Raw genomic sequence first — 25570 nt, 5'->3', positions numbered from 1 at the left:
TTGGAATACTGTGTTCAAGTATGAAGATCGCACCTAAAGAAAGGCATTGTGCTTCTTGAAAAGGTCCAAAGATGGGTAACTCGCCTGGTGAGATTGGCAAAAGTGCATCCATATGAGGAAAGATTTCAAATATGTGGATTGCAGAGCTTGGAAAATAGGCATCTTAGAGGATACTTGATCGAGGTGTTTTAGCCATAATTATGAGAGCTTCCTTGGACTCAGGGGAGGTACCCATTGACTGGAGATGTGCAAATGTGACCCCAATTCACAAAGGGGGATCAAAGGCTGACACAAGTAATTATAGACCTGTGAGTTTAACTTCTGTTCCCGGAAAATTAATGGAGGCACTGGTGAAAGAAGCACTGCAGGATCATCTAGACAAGACTTCAGTTATAGCTAGGACACAGCATGGTTTTGTTAAGGGGAAGTCTTGCCTGACCAATTTGATTGGATACTATGATGCAGTCACAAAAGAACTGGATGCAGGGAATAACTTTGATATTATATACTTGGATCTTAGAAAGGCTTTTGATACTGTTGCACATGGAAGACTGCTGCACAAATTGGAGCAGTGTGGCATTGGAGGCAAGTTGCTGCTATGGATAAAGGGGTGGTTGAGGGGGAGAAGACAGAGAGTGGTAATCAATGGACACTGCTCATCGTGGACTAATGTTATTAGTGGAGTCCCTCAGGGTTCAGTATTGGGGCCTTTATTGTTTTCTGTATTTATAAATGATATTGATGATGGTATATCAGGCTTAATGTCCAAGTTTGCAGACGATACGAAGGTTGGCAGGGTTGTCAAGGACACTACTGACACTATGCTGCTGCAACAGGATTTGGAAAGGTTGAGCAGATGGGCTTCGAGGTGGCAAATGAAGTTTAACATTGACAAATGTAAAGTACTACATATGGGAAACAGCAACCCCAGAGCAACGTATCAACTCTGTGGTACTACACTGACAGTGGTAGAGAATGAAAGGGACCTGGGGGTGGTGGTGCAGGCAGATATGAAGTTCTCTGAGCAGTGCAGACGAGCTGCAAGAGTAGCTCATGGTGTATTGTCAATGATATATAGGAATTTTTCTAGCAGGGATAAGGAGGTGATTATTCCCTTGTATAAGGCAATGGTCAGGCCACACCTAGAGTACTGTATACAGGCCTGGAGGCCTCATTTCAGGAAGGATGTAGAGCTGCTGGAACGAGTACAGAGAAGGGCAACTAGATTGGTGAATGGGACAAAGGGGTTCTCTTACGAAGAAAGGCTTAAGTTTTGCAAATTACAGTGTCTGGAAACTAGGCACCAGCGGGGTGATCTGATAGAGGTGTACAAAGCCTTGAATGGTTTGAGCATGCTCAATGCTGATGGGATTCTTCCTCTAGCTCAGAAAAATCACCTGAGAGGGCATAAATTCAAATTGAGGAAAGACAGATGTAGGATAGATGTGCGGAAATTTGCCTTTAGCCAGCGGGTGGTTGGTGGGTGGAACAGACTTCCATCCCTTGTCGTGGAAGTTGATAGCCTAAATAAGTTTAAGGCTCAGCTGGACAGGTATTTCGAACGAACAGAGGGGTGAAGTGGAAGTGGTTATTTTTATTTATTTATGTTACTTTTTTTTTTTTTTTTTTTTTGGCTGATGCTGCATAAGCTTGCTTTCTTGCATCAAATGCCTCTACTAATGCTAATGCTAATGCTAAGGCTCTGAGAGGCAAAAGTAAAATTTATGACATTTTCATGGTTATAAATGATTCTAGAACTAGGGGCCATAAATTCAAGTTACCAGGAGAGATATTTAGTCTGGATTGCAGGAAGTTTTATTTTAGCCAGCGAGTTATAAAGTACTGGAATAAGTTACCTATACAGGTGGTAGAAGCTGACAGTTTGGGGAAATTCAAAGGTCAGCTGAATTACCTAGTGGAGGAGGGAAATGTATAGGTTGTCTATTTCCTTTTGTCTTATTATTATTTATTTTTTCTTTATTTTATTTTATTTATTTATTTATTATTATTATTATTATTATTTATTTTTATTATTTTTCTTTATTTTATTTATTTATTATTATTATTATTTATTTATTATTTTTTTTTTTTTGGCTGGTGCAGCATAAGCCTATGGCTTATGCTGCACCAGCTTCCTTGCACTATGTGGCCATTGATAATAGTAATATCTTCAACAACATCTAGATTTTGTTTATCATAATCATTAATTTTAATATCTTCATTTAGTTTGATTGTTTACCCCAGTTTTCTAATTGGCTCTCTTTCTCCTTCCTGACATATTTCTCTTCATATGCTTCAAGTTATTGTTCAGCTTCATCTTTATTGCCCATGCTTTTTTTCTTTCAGTGCCGTCAGTGTCAATTCATGTAGAATAACATTTGAATCCAACAAATGTGCCATTTTCGTGTCCGTATTTGTTTATATTTTGTATTAATACAGAATAAATTAGTTAATTTTTTACATGTTCTCGCAGCAGCGTCTGGCTTCAGTTTTCTTTTTTGTCTTTCCATTTCTTGCCCCTCCTTAAATTTTCATTTGCATTCCATTCTTATCAGTTATTTAAAAAAATTCCTTATTTCACTTTATTAAAAGTGAAATAAGAAATTTTTATTAAAATAGCAAACCATTTTCAGGAAAGTAAACTATAATTAATTAATAGTACATCAATGTGACTACTATAGAGGCAAACAAAACATTTCCAAATGACTTTACTCGTATATATCTGTGAACAAGGAAGATCCATATTTTTCTTATTATGATATTTGCACATTTAGTTTTCGTATATTAGACAACAAATAGAATGTATCAGAGGTCGCAGTGTAATACTGAAAATCACACTGGCCTCCAGCCCACCGGGTTTTCACTGCTAAGTCTTATGGCCAGTCAGCCTCTGTTTGCAGTATAGTTTCTGTCAGTTTCAGTGGGAGAGCCTATCAGATTCCATTATGAAAGAAGAAAGGACTGATGTATGATGTTGACTGGTTGGGGAACTGAAAGTGCATAAGGAAGCTTGAAATATAACAAATTACCCCAAGGCATTCTTGGAATTTTAACATTGCCTAATAGCAGTGCTGGGTCTATGAGAATTAACCAGGTTAAAAAAAAAAAAAAAAATTGAATTCGGTTCTTCTCTTTCTGGTGAAGCTATAGAAATGTCCTTGCCAAATCTGAACAGCAGCACATTAACCCATTAACGCCTATGAAAAAAACTACCTATCAAAACTCATTTTGCTCAATATTATGGTGAGATTATAAGTCAAGGAAACAAACAATACCAAAATTTCAAAGAAAATATATTTATTTTTTTTAGAAAAACAGTCGTCCTCAAATGGGGACATTAGGCAGATAAGTGGTATTTTTCGAAGCAAACTTTTTCAGTGCACATTGTTTACTGATAGTTGTTACATGACCATCTAGCTTTCATATGACAAACACAACATTTTAATTGTTTAATTGTAAAAGTTTTTCTGGAAAGTGATGGCCTTCACTAATTTTCATGGAATTTCCAGCTTTTCGCTTCTTATTGCCGTGTTGATGCAGTATCTTTCACATAACTTCGTACGATGTTTCGACGAAAATCTAATTGATTCATTTTTATCTCTGCTGTCATTTGGTGCAACTTTCACACACATCTAACATGTATGTAAACAAGACCCAACACCGTTTCTTGTCTCTTATCGCTATCCTGTACAAAGATATACATTGGTCATGGGCATCTACGCCACCCATTCCATTATTATATGATGCAAATGATGCAGTTTGTTCTACGTTGACCTCAGCTTGGCGCCTCCGTAGTCAGGTGGTCAGGAGCGGCAGCGCGTAGCACACGCTTCTTGATTAGACTGGGGGTTGAGCCCATGACCACCGAATACAGAGGATGCGGAGAGGTCAGGGAATGACCACCGCATATCCCCCGAGCAATATTGCCTTAGTGCTCCTAAAAACCAGACAACAACGACCTTAGCTTTTGCAGTTTTTGACCAACATTTTACTTATTGTTATGGTTCAACAAAATCATAATTGGTAAAAATAGAACATACATTGTTATCGTTCCATTTGATACAAAATATGCAGTTGATGACATCAAACATATAGTCATAAGTACATCTTTCCATTTTTTTTTTTTTTTTTTGTTCATTTATTTAGATGCCATAATAGTATTGAACTCCATTATCCCTTATAGTTTCTGTAGCTCTTATATTTCTTCTTTTTCAAAAATATCATTGAGTATGTTGTAAAATAATTGTCAAAGAAAACTACTTGGTTTGATGGATCCGGCACGTGTTCCAATAAATCAATAACCACTCTTGCACCTACAAGTATACTCTTCACATTTTCGGTTTCTTTAGTTGGTTTTCCACAACAGACATCAAAAGCATAGCAATACTCAGAACTACTTATCATCCAAATTTTGTAACTGAACTTCACTGGTTTCCCCTTGATAAATTGTTTGGCTGGATTATGCCCAAAACACTTCACCATTAATAGATGATCCTTGTGAAAAAAAATCCCACTGGCAAAATTGTTTTTTGAGCATATTCATTATTGGCCTAACTTTGTACATTCGATCTTGACAATTTCAATTTCATCGTTATTGGCCAGATGTACCAATCTCTTTATTTTTAGATATCAAACTCGTGACATGGCATTATAAGTGCATGAAACACCCAAGTCTTTGTCCAATGACCAATACATTCTTTCTTGAGGAAGGTTGTGATTATCCTGTCAAAAGCAATATTACAATAAAACTTCTGATTTCTTTGTTGGCGATAGTAAATTCATGATTGTTTTTTTGTCAAGCATATTTTATCATTTATTTGCATGTATAGTTTACGAATTCATCACTAAAAAGTTTTTTGAATATTTGGGGTGGGGGGGGGGGAACAAATCTTTTAAGTCATTTTTCACAGCATCTAACTCACTTGTAAAATAAAGTTTGTTTGTTCCGAAGGGTGCATATTCTGGATTTCTATCCAGAATATAATTTTATCCTTCAGCCATTTTGCTTTTTCGAAATCAAGATATATTGTTGAACTGTTGAATCATTACCACTTTTCTCTCCTGGAACATCTCTTTCATTGGTATCTTTGATAGAACTAGGAATTTCTTTTGGAAATGAATTAAGGTCCTGCAAAACATCTTCATCGAACTCTTCACAATTGCCAACTCATCCAAATTTAGAGGTAATATGCAAATTTCAAAGACCTCATTACTATTAGATTCTTGATTTGCAATGTTTTCAAAATAGCTTCCTGAAGTCTGGTGTATTTCTTCTTGCCATAAAAAATCATCGGTTCCATTATCGCCCGGTTTATGATTCTCTGTAAACAAAAATAAAACTTATATACAGTAACGTCTACCATCCCTGTTTGAGGACAGTAAGATATAAACAAAAAAAAATAAATAAATAACTAGAAAAAATGTAATAAATGAAATTTTGTTCTTGCTTACAGCATATATTGTGACTCTATGCTTGATTGTAAAACAGACAATTAATAAACACTATTAAAAAAAAATTGGATAACTTCCTTGAGTCACTAGAAAAATAAATCGGCCTCTTGCAACGGTTACAAGATTGGTACTGAAGACATCTATTGCTGACAGTGGTATATGAATCATTTCCTGATGTTTATAGATAAACAATATAGAGAAATATTTCATGGAATTGTGACACTTTCAAAATAATAACATTTTGAATTAGTGTTCCCATATGAGTACACCAGGTGCTAATGGGTTAAAACAAAACTTCCTCAACATTTCTGAAGAGATAACCAAGTCTGCAACAGTATCTTTCTAGAAACAATCAAAATCAGTTGATGTCGTCCAAACAGAAATCCACACAGAAAATGTCAGGTAAGCTAATATTTAAAAACATGTTGTATTGGTAAAATCCTCTGACTGTATTTTAATATAAAATGTGTATTTTGCCAGTGAACTTTAATTTATACTGTAGTATGGATTAATAAAAACCTGTTTTGGCCCAAAACCTTTTGTTTTCCTCCTGCTTGCAATTGTCTGATCTCTAGTTTTTTGAAAGTCAAAAGTTGGCAGTTGTTTGATAATTTAGCAAATAGTGTTACTTTAATAGTTAATATATTAATTTTTGGTATTACTGTATTAAATTATTTATGTTCAAATACTAGAACAGCACCTGACCTGTGAACTGCAATATTACGGAAGAGCTGACCCGCACTGTGAGTAACCTGTACCTGACTGATACAGGATTCTAGTACACAGTACTTTTCCATTGTCATTTTCTATGTATAATTTCATTTAATCAAGTTTTTGAAAAGGTATTATTATGGTATCCTTATTTAGTATTTGATATAAAAAAAAAAAAAAAAAAAAAAAAGAGGAAACTTCAGAAATGCTCTTAGGGTACTTCTCTGAACTAAAATATCTAAAACATAAGTACCTGTGTGGGACTTCGTGATTGGAATTCCGAAATTTCTTAATTAGTATATTTTCTTAATTCACTATGCCTAATAGGGCACTTATACTTAATTATTCCGCTTTTTTTTTTTTTTTTTTTTTTGCCTTTGTATAAATGTGAACGTCAACTAGGCAGCAGTAGCACCTGGTCTGACAAACTCTTCAGTGAAATATATTGCGTGTTAATTGCCAGTTCAAAAATTTTTCTGTTAAATGGTGCTGCTCAGTAACTGTAATTCTATCTGCCTTCCCAATTATACATGACTATTTACTCAAGCAATTTAGGGAGTGATATATTGTTTACTTGGAATTATGGGTGAAAAGGATCTGACCAATCATGATCACTTTATTTGTTACAGCTTTTTTGTCTTCAGCTTCGAACAGGTATGGTCCCTCTCATCAGATGACTGATGCCATTGCTGATGAAAGTTAGATAATCTTTGAACTATTATATAAAATGTTTTCTGTAATTTATTTATTTTATGAAACTGCAAATAAATGTCATTAATGCAAGGAGTTTGTTATAATATTATAACAAACTCTTGCATTAATGGCATTTATTTGCAGTTTCATAAAATAAATAAATTACAATCTGTACACATCTTGGTGTGTACTGCAGAAAGCGTCTAGTAGTTCTACCCATGCAATGTACACTATATTCAGTAATGTCCACATGTCAAGTGGATGGACATAGCATCGAATGTCCTTTTCAGGTAGGTCCAAAACATGCTCTCGGTTGGATTAAGATCGGATAGCTATTAGTGGGTGGCGAATTAATTTTCATGCTAGCGAAACCAGCTAGAAACCTCCCAGGCCCTGGTGCATTTCTTGTTGATAGACACAGGTTGTCTGGATACAGTCATCATGAAGGGATGTACTTGTCATCAACAATAGAAAGACAGTCATTCCCATCATGCTGTTGATTAATGGTGATCAGAGGACCAGGACATGCCAAAAAAACAGTTACCAAATCATAACCACTGTCTCCACACCAACAGTGAATCAAGGTGCTGTAGCCTCATACTGCATTTCTCCAAATACAGATCACCCATTACATGATAGAGTTGGAAACAGGATTCATCAGCCCAGGTGAAGATTTCCACATGTTGATGGTCCAGTGTGCTGATGCACCTGTGCGAGGTGTGTGTTTCTTGTCTTGCAGTGAGTACTGGTACCAGTGATGGCAGTCTACTGCCACAGACTATATGGATATTAGTCTTGCTATTCCAACATTGTACTGGGTTGTAGTTGAGCTACCTTGCTGTGTTACGAGATGAGACATGTAATCTTCACCAGAGGGGGCCAACCACGCATGGCTGCCGGTGTGACTTCTGGGTGTTTTTTGACCTCTGTTGAGTAAGTCATAGTAGTGATCTCACAGAATGGGAGCACTTAACCATGTTGGCTGTTGTTGAGATGAGGTATCTGCACCTCTTGCCCTGCAATCATTGTGTTTGAAGTTTTAAAGATATTTCCAAACGTGATATGCTGACCCATTCTTCCTTGCAAACACTCAAAAACTGATTGCCATGTGTATGAACTACAATCTTATATCAGCTATTGCTGACTTTGAACCTACATGGGGGGTGGATTGCTAATTCAAAGCCAACTCTGTGTATAATAGAGATATATATAAATGTTAGGTGTAGTTGCATAAATTACCAGAACTAGAAATATAGAATGAAAAGAAAGAACAAGGAGCAATAATAAATGTATAAACAAGACAAGATTGGGTTTGCATGTTAAGCAGCAATAAATTATAATTGAAGGAATAATATAAAAAAAAAAACTAATCATCCTAATAAATATTTTATATTGGCACTGTAGCAATTGATTATCTGAATACATAATGTTTTTGAATTTTTTTTTCAATTAAAAAAATACATTTATTAAGCATTGCAATCCATTAAAAAAGGTCAATCATTAGAATATATGATGCAGAGTACAATAAAATTAAAAAGTTATTTTCAGAAATAAAAAAATAAAATATGGGGTCTGTCAGATACTTTGTTAAAGTCATAGTCACAATAGATCACACTGCTGCTTCTAGATTAAATGTGCAATTCCAGCAGTTTGTTATGAGCTGTTACACAGAGTATATTATTGAATATTGCACTATGATAATTTAAATGCAATCTCAATAGGCAAAGTTAAATTTAAATTAGAAATGCCAGCATAATTAATCATGGGATGCAATTCTTATTGCATTTGGCTCAAAGAAACATCTAAATGCATAGCTGCCAATTTTAAAATTTGAAAAGTTGGAGAGCAGCTACCATAAGCAACAGGAAATCAGATGATTTTTTTACCTACGCGGGGTGGCGGGCTGAAAGTAAATTTCGCTGACAGTATACAAATTTTATATTAAAATACAGCCATAGGATTGTTTAACAGTTCACTTTGCTTTCAAAAATTAACACCTAGAATTTTATATGTGGATTTCTATTTAGATTGTCTCTTAGACACCAATTGAATATGATTGCTTCAAGAAAGACTATCGAGAAATGAAAGTTTTGTTTATAACAGTGGTTCTGCTGCCTAGACTTTGCTGTCAGGAGCATATCCAAAGAAAGAGAAGATCTGAACACAGTTTTTGTTTTTCTCACCTGGCTGAATATCCTCTCACACTGGGCATCACTAACAACACCAAGAAATAAAGAAAGAAAAAAAAATAAAACATTTTCTCACTGAAAGTTTCTTCTCTTGTTTAAGACTTTCCATGACCGTGGTGGTAGAAATGCCCGTGACTAAGTCATAATCCTTCTGGTTTAGTCTGCTATAGTAATCCACTTCCAAAATGGAAGTGGAAGATTTAACAAGTGTTGGTATAATAAATATGCACATAACATTCTTCAACATATCTAGTAGTAATGACCTCAATATATGGACCAAAATTTTAAAATGTTGGCATAACATTTAAAAGAAGCAAGGAAATGGCTTTATTCAAGCCAGAAAGAGAGCAACGTTAATAGATATTCTGTACAAGTGAGGATAACATGCCTGGAGTTATTGGATTGCTTGACCTGTTTAGAATTACTTTCATCACATGTCTGTAGGTGAGAAGTTCTTTTTCTTGGGAGTTTATTAATTTTTCTCATTTCTAAACTACTCTTAGATCATGAATTAGATTTGGACACATCAATGCCATTCACTAGTGATTGTTGTACTTTAATTTTGAAACTCTGAAAAATGCCGTTATTTCAGTTTAATTAAACATTTACAAGAGCAGCCACCATATACTGTTGCTCCCCCCCAAAAAAAATTTTTTTTTTTTTTTTTTTTCACTTGAAATGGTATGTATTTTGTGAAACTGTTTAAATCTATTTTTACTTTTAGAACTTCTTGCTAGATAGTGGTAGATGTCCACCAAATATACAATCATTTTCACAGGAAGGCATGGAACCCCATTTCCACTACACAAATAAATGAAATGGCAAGGACAGCCTGTTACCATCAGGTGCTCAATCTCCTCTTTTATAACTTTTGCTATTGCAATTTTTTTTAGTCCTACCATAACAGGGCCATTATCAACACAGTGTGTAAGACAATTTTTTTTAAAGGAAACCCACATGCTTTCAGATTGTATAGAAGATGCCCAATGAAGAGGACTACTGTAGAGTTACCTTCCAGTAGTGGTACTAACAGCAAGCTGTTTTCGATTTGATTTTTAAACTTTTTCCCTCAACTATGTTATTCCACCACAATGGGATATAGCTTGGAATCACTTTGATTACTGCCATCTGTAGCAACTATAAGTGACTGGCTTTCAGAACTATTGCTACCTCTCTCATAACTGCATTTTTTTCACTATTGGGGCACATTTCTGAACAGTATGCTGCATGATTAGCATAACTCAGAGGAGGAAGACTTTTCTCTGACAAAAGATGTAAATAAAAATTCCACATGTATTACATCAATTGTCACTATGAAATGCTGAACTAGCACTGCACATTGTATTTAAAAAAAAAAAAAAAAAAAAAAATCACATTTGGTGTACAGTATACCAGAAAAACTTGTTACCTTTTTCTGATGTTATAATATATAGGAAATTTTGCATGATTTCTTCTGAAATTTTGTTGATATTTTACAGACAGACTGGTAGATAGCTTCACTAACAGATATGATATTAGCATTAGTAGAGACATGATGCAAGAAAGCGAGCTTATACAGCATCAGCCAGAAAAAAGTGTTCCCATTTCACACATCCATTTGCTCCAAAAGTTTTCCCAGTTCTTCCTTGAATTTATATAAGCTATCAACTTCCACTATGGTAGTTTGTTCCAGCAATCAACTACCCATTGGCTAAAGGCAAAATTTCCACACATCTGTTCTAAAACTGTCTTTCCTCAATTTGAATTTACGCCACCTCAGGTACTTAATCTGAGCAAGAGTAAGAATGCCATTAGCATTGAACTTGCTCAAACCATTCAAGGCCTTATACACCTCAATCAGATCACCTCACAGGTGATCTGATTTAGGTGTATAAGGCCTTGAATGGTTTGAGCAAGTTCAATGCTGATAGCATTTTTGTTAAGAGCAACCCTTTGTTCCCTGCACCAATCTTGTCTTTCTCTGTAATCGTTCCAGCATCTCTACATTTTTCCTAAAATAAGGTTTCCAGACCTGTATGCAGTACTCAAAGTGTGGTTTGACCATTGCCTTATACAAAGGGATAATTATCCTTATCACTGCTAGCAACATTCCTGTATATCATTGACAAGACCTCAATGCTGCTCTAGCAGTTTGTCTGCACTGCTCAGAAAACTTCATATCTGACTACACATTTATCCCCATGTCTTTTTCATTCTCCACTAACCTGAATGTAGTACCACACAGTTGGTATGTTACAATGGGGGATACTGTTACCCATATGCAGTACTTTGCATTTGTCAATGTTAAACATCAGTTGCCACCTCTCAACCTGTCTGCAAACTTTTCGAGATTCTGTTGTAGTAGTGTACTGTTACTAACAACACTGGCAACCTTCGTATTGTCTGCAAACTTGGACATTAAACCTGATACACTGTGCTGCCACTTTATTAGGTACACCCCTGCTGTGCACACAACTGGTTTATCCCACAACGTTGCAAGTCACATGACCACAGTTGTGGATATAAATCCAGCAGAACAACATTTCTAGTATCAGTTAAGTACAAACCGTAGCAAGAATGGGGAAAAGGAGTGATCTAACGGACTTTGAACGTGGCATGGTAGTAAGTGCAAGACGTGCTGGACAAAGTATCTCTGAAACTGCAGTTCTCCTGAACTTTATACGCACCACAGTTTCAAGGGTGTATCGAGAATGGTGCAACGGACAGAAAACATCCTCTCAACGGCACTCCTGTGGAAGAAAATCGCTTGTTGATCAGAGAGATCAGAGGAGGATGGCTGGAATTGTGAAAGCAAACAGACTGGCCACAGTGTCACACATCACGTCAGAATACAACCTTTGTGTGTAGAACAAAATATTGCAATGGACCACTAGTCACAAATGGGTGGGCTACAACAGCTGATGGCCACATCGCGTACCTTTGTTATTGGTGAAGAATAAGAGAGCATGCCTCCTGTAGGCACAGCAACACCAGCACTGGACTATCGAGGATTGGAAAACAGTTGCTTGGTCTGACGAGTCGAATTTCCTGGTGCATCATGTTGATGGAAGGCTCAGAATTTGGCGAAAATAACATGAATCCATCAACCCGTTATGTCTGACAACTACTGTGCAAGGTGGTGGGGACAAGGTTGTGGTGTGGGGAACGTTTTTTTGGCATACATTGGGTCCATTGATACCCATAGATTCATGTCTGAATGCCACATCGTACCTAAACATCGTTGCTAACCAAGTGCATCCGTTCGTGTTGACAGTTTATCCTCAGTCAGATGGTTACTTCCAGCAGGATAACGCACCGGTCCACAAAGCCCGAATCACTATGGAATGGTTCCAGGAACATGACAATGACTTTTTTTTGCTACAGTGCCCCACTCAGTCCTCGGATCTCAGTCCTATTGAACATCTTTGGGATGAGCTGGAAAGGGCTGTTCGCTGCAGGCCTAAACCTCCATCGAATCTCAAGGAACTGCATGACACACTCATGTCTGCATGGTATTCCATTCCTGCACAACGTTTTCAGCATCTTGTTCAATCCATGCCTAGACAAATTTAGGCTGTTTTGAAGGCTAAAGGAGGCTCACACATAGGTGTACCTAATAAAGTGGCAGCACAGTTTATATCTTCATCAATATCATTGATAAAGAAAACAATAGTGAGCCCAATACCGAACCCTGGGAACTTTCCATGGGGGGGGACTAATAACATTGTCCATGAAGAGCAGTATCTATTGATTAAGACTGTGTTCTCCCACTCAAACATCCCCTTATGCATAGCAGCAACTTGCCTTTAATGCCGTACTGCTCCAATTTGTACAGCAGTCTTCCATCTGCAACACTATCAAAAGCTTTCCTGAAATCCAAGTATATAATATCAAAATTATTTTTTGCATCCAGTTTCTTTGTGACCAAATCATAGTATTCATTATAGTGGAACTGCAGTGTTGTCTAGATGATCCTGCAATGCTTCTTTAACCAGTGACTCCGTTATTTTCCTTGGAACAGAAGTTAAACTAACAAGTCTGTAATTACTTGTGTCACCCTTTGTGAATTGGGAATACATTTGCACATCTCCAGTCCATGTGGACTTTCCCTAAATCCAAGGATGCTCTCATAATTATGACTAAGTGCTTACTTACTTATTTTGCTGCCTCCTTTAATATAACTGGATGGATCCCATCCACCCCAGGTGCCTTTCTTATGTTTAACTTTAACAATTTTTATTCCACTTTTCTCTAAGTTATTACAAAATCATTTGGTTTGCTGTTAGAGAGTGGTAAACTTCTGGCTTTTATCTACCACAGGTTCTGTGTCAGCTGATAATTTATATGCATCCCATGCATTTTTTTCTCTGCCACGAGTCTCATTAGTTTATCTGACATCCATTTAGGCCTAAAGTTGCTTCCTTAGTCACTTCCAAGATTAATTTCTTGAATGCTTTCCTGTTTAGAATTTTCTTTTGGTAACATCATCAGTTGGTACCATTGTATAAAATTTAAAAACTGTCTGAGACCACTATAGGACACCTTTACAAAAGCAAAAACACTTCTTTATCCCTGATGGTAGTTACAGCTGTAAGTAAATCCCGCATCAGTACACTATGATCACTGCCACCTAGTGGTTCCTTTATCTGCAAATTCTTAATGCATGAATAATCACTGCTGATAATCAGATCAATATTATTACTCCCTCTCATTGCCTCTTCAACATGTTGCTGTGGAAAACAATCATCCAATAAATCCACAAAAGTCTTGCTAGTGTGTGAGTGATCAGTCCACTAGTTCCAGTGAATATCTGGGAAGTTAAAATCCCCCATTATAAGACATTCTGATATACTGGCCCACTCTATTTCTCTGTATAGTTCATTGTACTCTTCAAAGTCAGCTTATAACACACTCCTACCATAATTTTTGCTTGTTACTCCAAACTGACTCAACATTGCCTCCTCCTCCCCTCCCCTCCCCTCCCATCCTGTCTGTATACATTGTACTCCTCAAATTTGAATTCTACATTCTTTACATATGTGACACCACGTCTCTGATATTCCAATAATATTGCGTTTGATGTCTTGACCAGTACTTCAAAGCCGACCGGGCTAGCCGAGTGGGTAAAGTACCTGCCCGGCAACCCAAAGGTCGCGGGTTCGATTCCCGCCTCGGGCTTGGATCAAAGTACTGCAAAAACCTTGGGAGGTGCAATATGGCCACAGAAGCCGATGCGCCAACAACTACCAAATCAAAAAAAAAAAAAAAAAAAAAAAAAAAAGTACTTCAAATTCATCAAATTTATTTGATATACATGTACCTGTTCCTACTCCTGGTTACGCTAACACAGCCTATATATTTTAGTTGAAGCTTACCATGATGTTTTCAAGAATTATTGCTGGAAGAACTTCGATTTCGAAATTCTTAATTCTTGATAATGCACCAAGCCATCTCAGACGTTTGCTGAACTCTCTCCGAATATCAGTATATTTTTACTTCTAAACACAACCTCTATACTACAGTTCTTTGACCAGTGTGATAGCAGCTTTTAAGGCTTACTATTTATGGTAAACATTCATGAAGTTAATTGATGCTACTGAAGGTGGCAAGGCACAAACTGCTATAGTTTTGGAAGAATATCGAAGTTGCCATTGATATGATTATAGAAGCCTGGAATGATGTAAAAAAAAAAAGAATGCTTGCATCGTGTGGCAGAAACTTGTCCCTCATTTAATTTGCAATTTTGAAGGCTTTGAACCTTCAGAGCAAATAAACAAATCAAAGCAAGTTGTGTTGCTCTTGGAAAAGAAGTTGGTTTCGAGGAAGTAGAAAATGGAGGTGCACAAGAGCTTCTAGAGTCTCACAATGAGGATCTATTTACTGAAGACTTGCAAACAACTTGTTGCATCCAACCAAGTGGAAAGTCAAGATGAGGACGATGACGAAGTCCATCAGGCTTCCCATGAGAACTTAAAACAGAGCAGAGTTATCAGCTGCTTTAAGTGGGATTGAAAAGCACCTGCAGTGGATTGAAGATGCTGATTATAATCCTGAACATAATAGGATAGCACTTCGTGGCATTCAGACCTATTTGGAACCACACAGGCAGCTCTTGTATGCAAGGAGGCAGGAAAAGCAACAAAAGCTAGATAGCTATTTTAAGCCAGCGCAGAAGAAAGAAAAGCAGGACTGTGTAACAACATTTTTTCCTAAAAATGATAACCCTCCTTCCTCTTTGCTATAATTCTTCACCACACGCACGTCCAACAAGCAAACTTCATATCTTGTCAAGGTAGAGTGCTCTGCTGCTATCTCTTTTTTTTTTTTTTTCCACAAGCAGCGATTTTTAGGAACACATGTACATTGTTATAGCAAAACTAACTGACTGATATTACCTTTAATAATATCTATTCAAAATTAAGTTGCACATTAGAAACAAAGATACTGCAATGAAATCATAAAATTTTTTAAACTTGACTCTTGCTCATATGAATAAAGTTCAGTTTAGTGTATATAGAAAACCCACTAATACCAGTATGTTGCTACGCTACAACAGTCATCATCCTTTTATATATAAAAGGTCGATTATTTTAAATCAATTTCTTAATGCTTACAAATATTTTCACTGAATCGGCATTAAACACAGAGTTAAAAATTTTAACAGGTTTCAAAGTGGATTATCCCCTACCTATAATACATCAAATTAGAATACAAGCTGAAAATAGGTTACATAAAACCAACAATAGTAATACAAATAAAAAAAAAAATATTTCTTGTCCATACATAGAACAGTGGTATAGTCGATTGGATAGACTTTTCAAAGATACAGAATTAAAAATTATCTAGACCGAGGAAATTACATACAGTTCTAAATAATAGCCGTGTCCAGTTGTCCTCCACGTTCCAATTAAATGTTATATACTAAATGATTATGTTATATACTAAATGATTTAGTATATAACATATCTTGTAAAGATTGCAACTCTTCCTACCAAGGCTCCACATAATGTACACGATATTGGGGTTAAGCAATATTCAGCATCTATCCTTGCTTCCTGTTCGGCTGCCTCTGAACTCACCTTCCATGCAGTCAATGAAGGCTATACATTTCTATTCAGTGAAGCAAAAATACTTAACATCCAAGAAAATTATTGATTGCAGAGACCCTTGAAATTAAATTACATCAAAATTTGATTAATGTGTGTCTCCCCTATCCTATTTCTGATTCTCGGTCCTTTGTACGCATGTGCCAGCCGGCCGGGCTAGCCGGGTGGGTAAAGTGCCTGCCTGGCAACCCAAAGGTCGTGGGTTCGATTCCCACCTAGGGCTTGGATCAAAGTACTGCAAAAACCTTGGTAGGTGCATTATGGCCAGAGAAGCCTATGCGCCAACAACTACCAAACAAAAAAAACGCATGTGCTAAGATAACAACTAATTTCTCTTTTTCAATTCTGCCATGCACTTTGTTTTACTATCCTGTGATCAAGAGTCACGTAGAAAAGCCCAGTCAGCTTCAGTATGGACCACTAATGTCTTCTCATAGGGGTTTGTTGGTGGATTGACGTATTTTGGGATCACTTTTCTGGAGCTCTTGGACCTTTGGTTTGGGCATTGATTCATCAGTTTTTGCTAGTGTAAAGAATTCATTTAAATTATTTTTATACTAATTTGAATAACGGATAGTGTCAGCATTGAGGTGTTTTACATAATATCATTGAGGTAATTCCTCTTATTTTATTATTAAGTTATATGAATTCCGTATCTCCTATCAAGTTTAAGGTACTGTACAGGCAACCCACATATAAGATAGTACTTCTACAACACTTTGCTCTGACTCGATTGATAAATTGCAGCAATCTTTGCACAACATGATTTCGCTCTAACATGGTTAGAGAATTGCGGAAAACCTCGCATAACATGATATTTTTGAGCTTTTGTGCAGAAAAAACCCTGCTATTATGTTTGTAATTTTCAGCATTTCCATTCTTTCTTGTGAATCCCCACTGTTGACTTGCTAGTCATTATGCAAAAACAAATGATTGGGAAATCCCCATGTCAAGTTAGCAAGGGCACATGATGCAAAAAAGCAAGCTTATATAGCATCAGCCAAAATAAAAAAACACCCCTTTCTCATTTCACTCATCCACCCGCTCCAAATGTTTGTCTAATTTTGCCTTGAATCTGTTTAAGCTATCAACTTTTACAATGACAGATGGAAGTTTGTTCCAGCAATCAACCACCTGCTGGCCAAAGGCAAACTTCCGCACATCTATCCTACAACTGTCTTTCCTCAATTTGAATTTATGCCCACTCAGGCGATTATTCTGAGCAAGAGGAAGAATCACATCAGCATTGAGCATGCTCAAACCATTCAAGGCTTTATACACCTCAATAAGATCATCTCGCAGGTGCCTAGTCTCCAGACACTGTAATTTGCAAAACTTAAAGTTTTCTTCGTAAGAGCAAACCTTTGTTCCATCCACTAATCTTGTTGCCCTTCTCTGTACTCATTCCAACAGCTCTACAGCCATCTCAAAATGAAGCCTCCAGACTTGTATACAGTACTTAAGGTGTGGCCTGATCATTGCCTTATACAAGGGGATAATCAACTCCTTATCACTGCTAGAAAAATTCCTATATATCATTGACAAGACACCATGAGCTACTCTTCCAGACTGTCTGTACTGCTCAGAAAACTTCATATCTGCTTGCACAATTATCCCAGGTCCTTTTCACTCTCTACCTCTGTCAGTGTAGTACCAAACAGTTGATACGTTACTCTGGGGTTACTGCTTCCCATATGCAATACTTTACATTTGTCAATGTTAAACTTCAGTTGCCACCTCTCAGCCCATCTACTCAACTTTTCTAGATCCTGTTGCAGCAGCGTACTGTCATTAGTATGCTGACCTTTGTATTGTCTGCAATCTTGGACATTGACCTAATACAGTGTTTCTCAAAGGGTGTGCCGCAAAATTTTCCAAGTGTGCCGCGAAATTTAGAAATTTCTTCTATGACTACGTAGGTGTGCCGCGAAATTTTTCTTCTTTGGAAAATGTGCCACGAGAGTAAAAAGATTGAGAAACACTGACCTAATATACCATCATCAATATCATTAATGCATACAGAAAACAACAATAGACCCAACACTGAACCCTGGGGGACTCCACTAATAACATTAGTCCACAGAAAGCAGTGGCCATTGATTACCACTCTGTCTTCTCCCACTCAACCATCCCTTTATCCATAGCAGCAAATTGCCTCCAATGCCACACTGCTCCAATTTCTGCAGCAGTCTTCCATGTGCAATATTATCAAAACCCTTTCTAAGATCCAAATATATGATATCAAAATTATTCTTTGCATCCAGTTCCTTTGTGACTACATCATAGTGTCCAATCAAATTCATGAGACAACACTTCCCCTTAATAACCCATGTTGTGTCCAAGTATGGGTTATTAAGTCTTGATATTAAGTCTTCATAACTGAAGTCTTGTCTGGATGATCTTGCAATGCTTCTTTAACCAGTGCCTCCATTAATTTCCCTAGAACAGAAGTTAAACTAACAGGTCTGTAATTACCTGTCTCCCTTTGATCCTCTTTTGTGGATTGGGGTCACATTTGCACAGTTCAAGTCCATGGGTACCTCCCCTGAGTTGTTGTTGTTATTTAGGAGCATTAGTAACTAAGGCCATATTGCTCTGGGGATATGCGGTGGTCATTTCCTGATCTTTCCGTATCCTCCGTATTTGGTGGTCACGGGCTCGAACCCCGGTCTAATCAACAAGCATGTACTATGCACTGCTGCTCCTAGCTACGGAGGCGCCACCTCCCCTGAGTTCAAGGAAGCTGTAATAATTATGGCTAAGGGTTTGCTTACTTTCTTTGCTGCCTCCTTTAATATAACTGAATAGATTCCATCCATCCAGGTGCCTTTCTTATGTTTATCTTCAACAATTTCTTCTCCACCTCAGTTATTATAAGATTATCTAGCTTACTGCCAGACTTTAATACACCTTTTGCATTCCCCTCTCTGAATAACTTCTCATGTGTGAATGTGGATGCAAAATATTCATATAGTTTGTTAGCTACCTGAACAGGATCATCAACAGCTGAACCATCGATATCAAGTGGACCAATTTGATTCATCCCCTTCCTTCTAGAATTTACATAAGTAAAGAACTCTTTGCTGTTTTTCTTTACATCCTTTGCCTGCCTAACCTCCGTTGCAACTTGGTTACAGACCAGTTTATATCTATCATAGGCTTCTGTCTCCTGTTAATTTATATGTATCCCATGCATTTTTCTTCTCTGCCACATGTCCAATTAGTTCATCTGACATCCATTTAGGCTTAAATCTTGAACAGTATTTCTTAGTTGGTATGAAAAGCCTAGTAGCTTCCAAGATTATTTCTTTGAATGCTTCCCATTTTGAATTTGCTGTTGGTAACATCATCAGTTGGTCTCACCGTATAGATTTTAAATACTCTCTTGGACCACCATAGTCATCTTTACGAAAGCAAAAAACCCTTTCCTTTGCCTCTGATGGTAGTTACCTCTTAGTACATCCCACTTCAGCACACTGTGATCACTGCCACCTAGTGGTTCCTTTATCTGTAGATTCTTAATTCATGAAGAATCACTACTGGTAATTAGATCAAGAGTATTACTCCCTCTAGTTGCCTCCCAAACATGCTGCTGTAGAAAACATTCATCCAATAAATCCACAAGTCTTGCTTTTGTGTGAGTGACCAACCCACAAATTCCAGTCAATCTCTTGGAAATTAAAATCCCCCATTATAAGACACTCTGATTTACTGGCCCATCTATTTCTCTTCACAATTGCTCATTATACTCATCAGATTCATTAGGCCTATAACACACGCATACTCTCATTTTTCCTTTCCCAGTGCTTATGTCACACCAATGCAATGTTGAATCTGTTTGGTGTGCTTACTCACATCAAACAGATTCAACATTGCATTGTCCACCAACATCAATTGGATGCACTTCCTTAGATTTCATGTGTCTCTTAACTAACAGCATAACCCCTCCTCCCTTCCTGTCCTGTCTATCCTTTCTGTATACATTGTACTCCCTAAATTCCAATTGTGCACTGCTTATGTCTGTGTGACACCACGTCTCTGATATCCCAACGATATCTGCTTTTGATGTCTTGACTAGCACTTCAAGCTCAACAAATTTATTAACTATACTCCTAGCATTTGGTGTACATGCAAGTATACATGCACCTGTTTCTACTCTTAGTTACCCCAACATAGCTCATGTATTTACCTGTTCTACTACGTCTACCAGCAATCCTGGAAATCCCCATTGCCTTTCTTTCCAGGTTGCTGCTCAATTGCATTTCAATAGAAGCAGTGCAAGAATTACTTTCATCTCTGCCAGCGGCTACTGTTAATCTATTAGTCCGTGTATCCCCCAAGCTAGCAGTTTTCCAACCCACCTAACTCTGCCTCGATAGCATCAGCAAATATTCTCGCACCCTTTCTATTTAAGTGTATCCCCATCCCTGTAGAAGCTGTGTCTTCTGTTAACAAGCACAGACCAGGCTGAGAAAAATCTACCCCTTGATTGTGTGCTATTGAACTTGTGCTTGTTTGAGACCATAAAAAATTGGCTTCAAAGCATGCAGTTTGTGACTTAAGGTTTTTGTAAGGTTATATTGGTTTTTATTTCACCATTTATAAGTTTTTCTGCATATATATATATATTACTAAACTTTGTACTTAAGAACTAGATTGGAATAATTTCTTTGCTGTGAATTAAATTCCAGCCCTAAATTATGCCTAAGGAACTTAAGAATAATTTGGGTAACTGCTTGTTTATTTAAAGAATGGTTTATAAATTGTTTTGTGCCAGTTGTGGAAAATTATTTAAAATCTAGGTTTCAAAGTTTTATTACTATTGGTTAATGTGTCAGGCCATCCAAAGGATTTGCCATCCAAGACGTTGAAGTAATGTTCTTACCACCTAATACAATCTCTTTAATTCAGCCTAATATTAGATAAAGGCATTATATCTACCTTTAAAACTCATTACATTAGTAAATCGTTATAATATATTTTGGAAAAAATAATTGATTCCGAATCTTGAAATGATGGAGGCACGGGAACATTTCTCAATTGTGGACTGTATCAGAATCACAGCTTTATTGCTCAAAGAAGTAAAACCGTGAATGAACATGTGCATGTATATATGGCCAGAGTCGGTTCATTCAGGAAATATGGTCGAACAAGCAGAATACGGAATTGGTGTGATAGTAGAACTTGCGAAGTCGGTAGGAGGAGAAGGTTTTGACGATATGGCTATTGAAGACGTTCAAGAAGTATTGGAAGAAAAAGAGGCTGCCATAGTGGATTTTGATTGGAGGTAAACCAAATCAGTTCAGATGATGGATAGTACAGATGAAAATTCTGAAGTTCCAGAGTTTAATAACTAAAAAAGCATATGGGAAGGCATAAACGTAGCCTAGAAATTAGAATCTTATTTTTTTGAATTCTGATCCTTTGACTGAAAGGAACACAGAGTTCAGAAGGGTGCTTCAAAAATGCCTAGCTCCATATCATGCAGTTTACAAATATCTATCAAGCAAAATCAAACCAACCCAGATTACTGATTATTTTAAAGAGAGCAGAAGTTACATGAAATCTAGATGCTGCAGAAGAAAGTTCAAAAGGTAAAGATTTTCTGCAACAGTGAAAATGTTCTTGTTTGATTGTGCTTAGCAGCAATGAAGAGGAAGAAAATTAAATTAATATACATTATCTGATATATATATGTATCACAGTTTGTAAGACGTTTGTTTAGTTATTGCTATTTTTAATAAAAGTTTTTTTGATAATTATAAAAAAAATTATGTATTTTTGTTAGCTTTTGGAACTTAACCCCCCTTTTTTACTGGTCTTAGTCCCGTATAACAAGGTTTTGCACTAAATGAGATTTTATAGGAACCTAACTACCGTGTTATACGAGGGTTACCTGTAACACTATAATGTTATAGCATCTTATAACATTACTTTTGTAATTTCTAAGTAGTTATAATAGATAATGAATTTCACTGTCTGTTGCCTATGTGATTCAAACTCTCGCACAACCTATTTGCAATAGTATATCTATGCCAAATCATCGATAATAAAAGCTGTATGAATATTACTGTTGTACGTTCCGGACTACGTGACAAAGTTAAGTTATTAAAACACTAAAGTGCATTAAGGGCTTATGCCTCAGGTTGCAAGAGAATTAGACTACGTACAAGTTAGTTCAACTGCATCATATTAGTACACAGCTAAATTCTGAATTAGCAAATTTTTGCAAAGGCGGCATCGTTTAAGTTATATCTCATATTGTGAATACCTTCACAATGAGTTGCCATGATATCTGCTGAGAATAAGTAACAAAAGTCTTCTCCTTTTGGTGGAGTGTTACTTATTAGAAGTAGTGCAATATCATGGCAACTCGTTGTGAAGGTATTCTCAATATGAGATATAACTTAAAAGATGCTGCCTTTGCAAAAATTTGCTAATTCAGAGTTTAGCTGTGTACTGATATGATGCATTTGCACTAACTTCTACATTATTAAAACATGTAAGTATATAAATTAGTTTATAATCCACTTCTGATATTGACTACACTGTTACAAGCTATATAGAAACTTCCAGTATCTGCTGTATTAATACTAAAACAATAGCTGCAGAATTCGAGCATTCCTATTGATACAATCCTATCGACTGTGGGTTTTAAACAATTAAAGGCCAAGTAAAGAATAAATACACCAAATTAATCAGGAAATCACAAACAAATACTACACTACTAAATTTAAATCAAAAGTTAGAGAAAAACAATTTCAAATCAATAAATAAAAATTCCACTTAACAGCTTGCATAACATGGTTATACATTATGCAGAACATGCTATTATGCCACATCCTTATTTTGCTTCATAGACCAAGCACACTTGGTAGCCAATTTGTTAATGAAAATAAGTAGAAATTTGCAGAATTTTTAAATTCCTGTTTTTACATAGCTTTTGTTTCTATTTATTTTCACAAAATAAAACTGTTTTAATGGTGAGTAGGAGAAAGGTTTAAACTGAGTCAGGGAAGGATGGATTCTCTGTTTTTGGTAGCAGTATAAATTCTGTTGCCTTGACAATTTCAAAAAAATGCTTGTAATAAAAATGTTCTTGTTTATACTCCAGGACGACCACCAGGTCAGTGGAGTTTACAGTAAATCATCAATACAAATTTTAATTATATTTAGCAGTCACGGGCTTGAAGTGCGGTCCACTCAAAGAGCACGTGCTACTACACTCACGCTCCTGACCACTCCACTATGCCTACTAATGTGTGCATTCAGAGCTGGATAGCTAATATCGTCACAAGTTTAAAAGTGCTTTTATATAACTTGGCTCATTGATTCATCATGTTTCTCAAATAAATATATTTATTATATATTTCAACCATGATTAATAAGAATACTGTGATACTGAATGAGGATTAATAATATGATTTATTTCATAAAACTACAAATCATTAAAAATGAAAATTTTAATTTTTTATTGTTAAAATTTGGTGTTGGGGTAAATTTTTAATAGTAATGTATGCAAATCAGTTTTTTAATTTGTTACTTTTTTTCAAATTTCAGCTGTTGTTGGTAACACTAATCCATTTTCTCCAGTTGGCTACAATCCATTTCAAGCCATAAAGCCACCACCTCCAACAATTAACCAACTACGTGCTCAAAGTCAGTTTCCTGCCTTTAGCGTGTCGCCATCTCCTCAACTTGCAAGTGCTGACCTCTTGGCACCCCTTGTGCAAATGTCTGATGGGGCACCTTTATATCCAAAGGCTCCAACTCCCCCTGCTAATAATCCATTTATGTGAGGAATGTCTACTAGCACTAATGTAAAATTTGCCTAAAAAAACTGCCTTAGAATGATGGCAAATGTTGCAAAATTTGATGCTTCTGGCGGGTGAGGGAATGACAACATGTATTCTTTCCATTGAAGTATTGTTTCCTTTTTTTTTTTTTTTTTTATATATATATATATATTTCACACTGTTTTGAGAAAGATATACTTGTATAGTATCATACTACTTAACTTGGAACTTCAGTCTTTATGTACAGTTTCTCTTTTCATTCTTTATTCAGTTTTTCTTATTTTTTTATTTATTTTTTTTTTTTTTTGTATTTCATTCTCTCTCTCTCTCAGAACAGATAGATTAAATTCATATTTATATAAATTACATGTGTTTTAATTTCTTGGGAGAAGAATGTGTGGGAATAACTAATTCTAAGAAACAGATTAAGAAAAAGTACTGTACTCAAGTTTATTGAAATAAATTAAAGGAATACTTTATTTAAAAAAAAAAAAAAAAAAAAATTTAATTCCAATAACCTAACCATTTTTCATTCTGATTTTGATGATGTTTAGATATCCCTTGGAAAAGGTTAACTCTCAAGTAAGAAAATGATTATTAGAACAGTTATTACACATCTTGTTACAATAAATTCCAGAACTAATATACCTGTGGTTATGGAATTTATAGAACTTGTATTATAACCTTCTTCAAGCAGTATAAATTCTATAACTTTTGAACATATATATTTTATAATCTGTTTGTAAAATCCAACTATTTATAACATTCCTGGGTTTCATTCATCTCTTGCCAATCTACCAGAATACTACATGGACAGTCACTAACATCTCCAAGGTGAGAATTTCTTCCAATTTTCAAAAGAATTATAATTCATTTAAAAATAATAGTAGTTATATCATAATTAGCTCTTTAATGTTCTAAACACTTTATTACTTCTTCTAGACTTGCCAATGATCTCCCCAAGGATTTTGAAATAATGTCAAAATTGACATAAAAATGTTTGGGTTACTGGAGTATTTTTTGTAAATTTTACTTTCATTTATTTCAACAAATGTGATCATTTCACTGAAAATTTAGTTGGAGAGCAGCATTTTTTCTAATCTGTCTGTTTGAATTTCATCTGCTTTTTTTTATAAATTTAAAAAGGCTATTTAATTATTTAAATTCATGCAAGTTAAATTTTATTTTATCTATTCAAGTGAAACAATGGAAAGTGATCACCATTAAATGATCCTTCATATTTATTTAGAAAGTATGTTTTTCTTTATAAGGAACAGATAACATAAGGTTGTCTGTTCCTTATAAACTTAAGGTTTTGTTGCAAAACAACTCAAGTTACTTGAAACATTTGAGCATCCTAACTTGCTTTAAAATTATAACTGTCCTCATTCTTTTTTGAATAGTTAACATTGATCACAACCAGAAACATTTCCTGTGTATGTTTTTTTTATTATTATGCAAAATTACAAGGATAAGACTACTTTGTTTGCAGTATAATCTAATAAAATTATGCTTACATAATTCTAAGTTACTAGTATTATGCAGGAGTAATTGCATTAAATAATATTGCAGACATAATAGTCTTAATAAACTGAATGCTGGATGTAAACCTAACCTCAGGTTGGTGAGTCTATGGTGTGACATG

At 35.9% G+C, this 25570-nt stretch overlaps 1 protein-coding gene across 2 annotated transcripts in view; it reads left to right on the top strand.

Moving 5' to 3' along the window:
- lqf (epsin homolog lqf) overlaps positions 1-24024 on the top strand; it is a 222510-nt gene extending 198486 nt beyond the window's left edge. The window contains exons 9-10 of one of the 2 annotated variants that reach the window (XM_090377895.1): positions 6144-6194; positions 23690-24024. In XM_090377895.1, coding sequence (XP_090234021.1) covers positions 6144-6194; positions 23690-23928 — 290 coding nt within the window. In that variant the 3' untranslated portion in view covers positions 23929-24024. The remainder of the gene's footprint in view (positions 1-6143; positions 6195-23689) is intronic. The other variant, XM_090377896.1, reaches the window with a different exon arrangement.
- The last annotated feature ends 1546 nt before the right edge of the window (positions 24025-25570 follow it).

This window comes from Mastigoproctus giganteus, chromosome 7, assembly GCF_048544385.1.
Source record: "Mastigoproctus giganteus isolate SK-2022 chromosome 7, ASM4854438v1, whole genome shotgun sequence".
NCBI classification, from domain to species: Eukaryota; Metazoa; Arthropoda; class Arachnida; order Uropygi; family Thelyphonidae; genus Mastigoproctus; species Mastigoproctus giganteus.
This window is presented reverse-complemented; position numbering and strand designations above follow the sequence as displayed.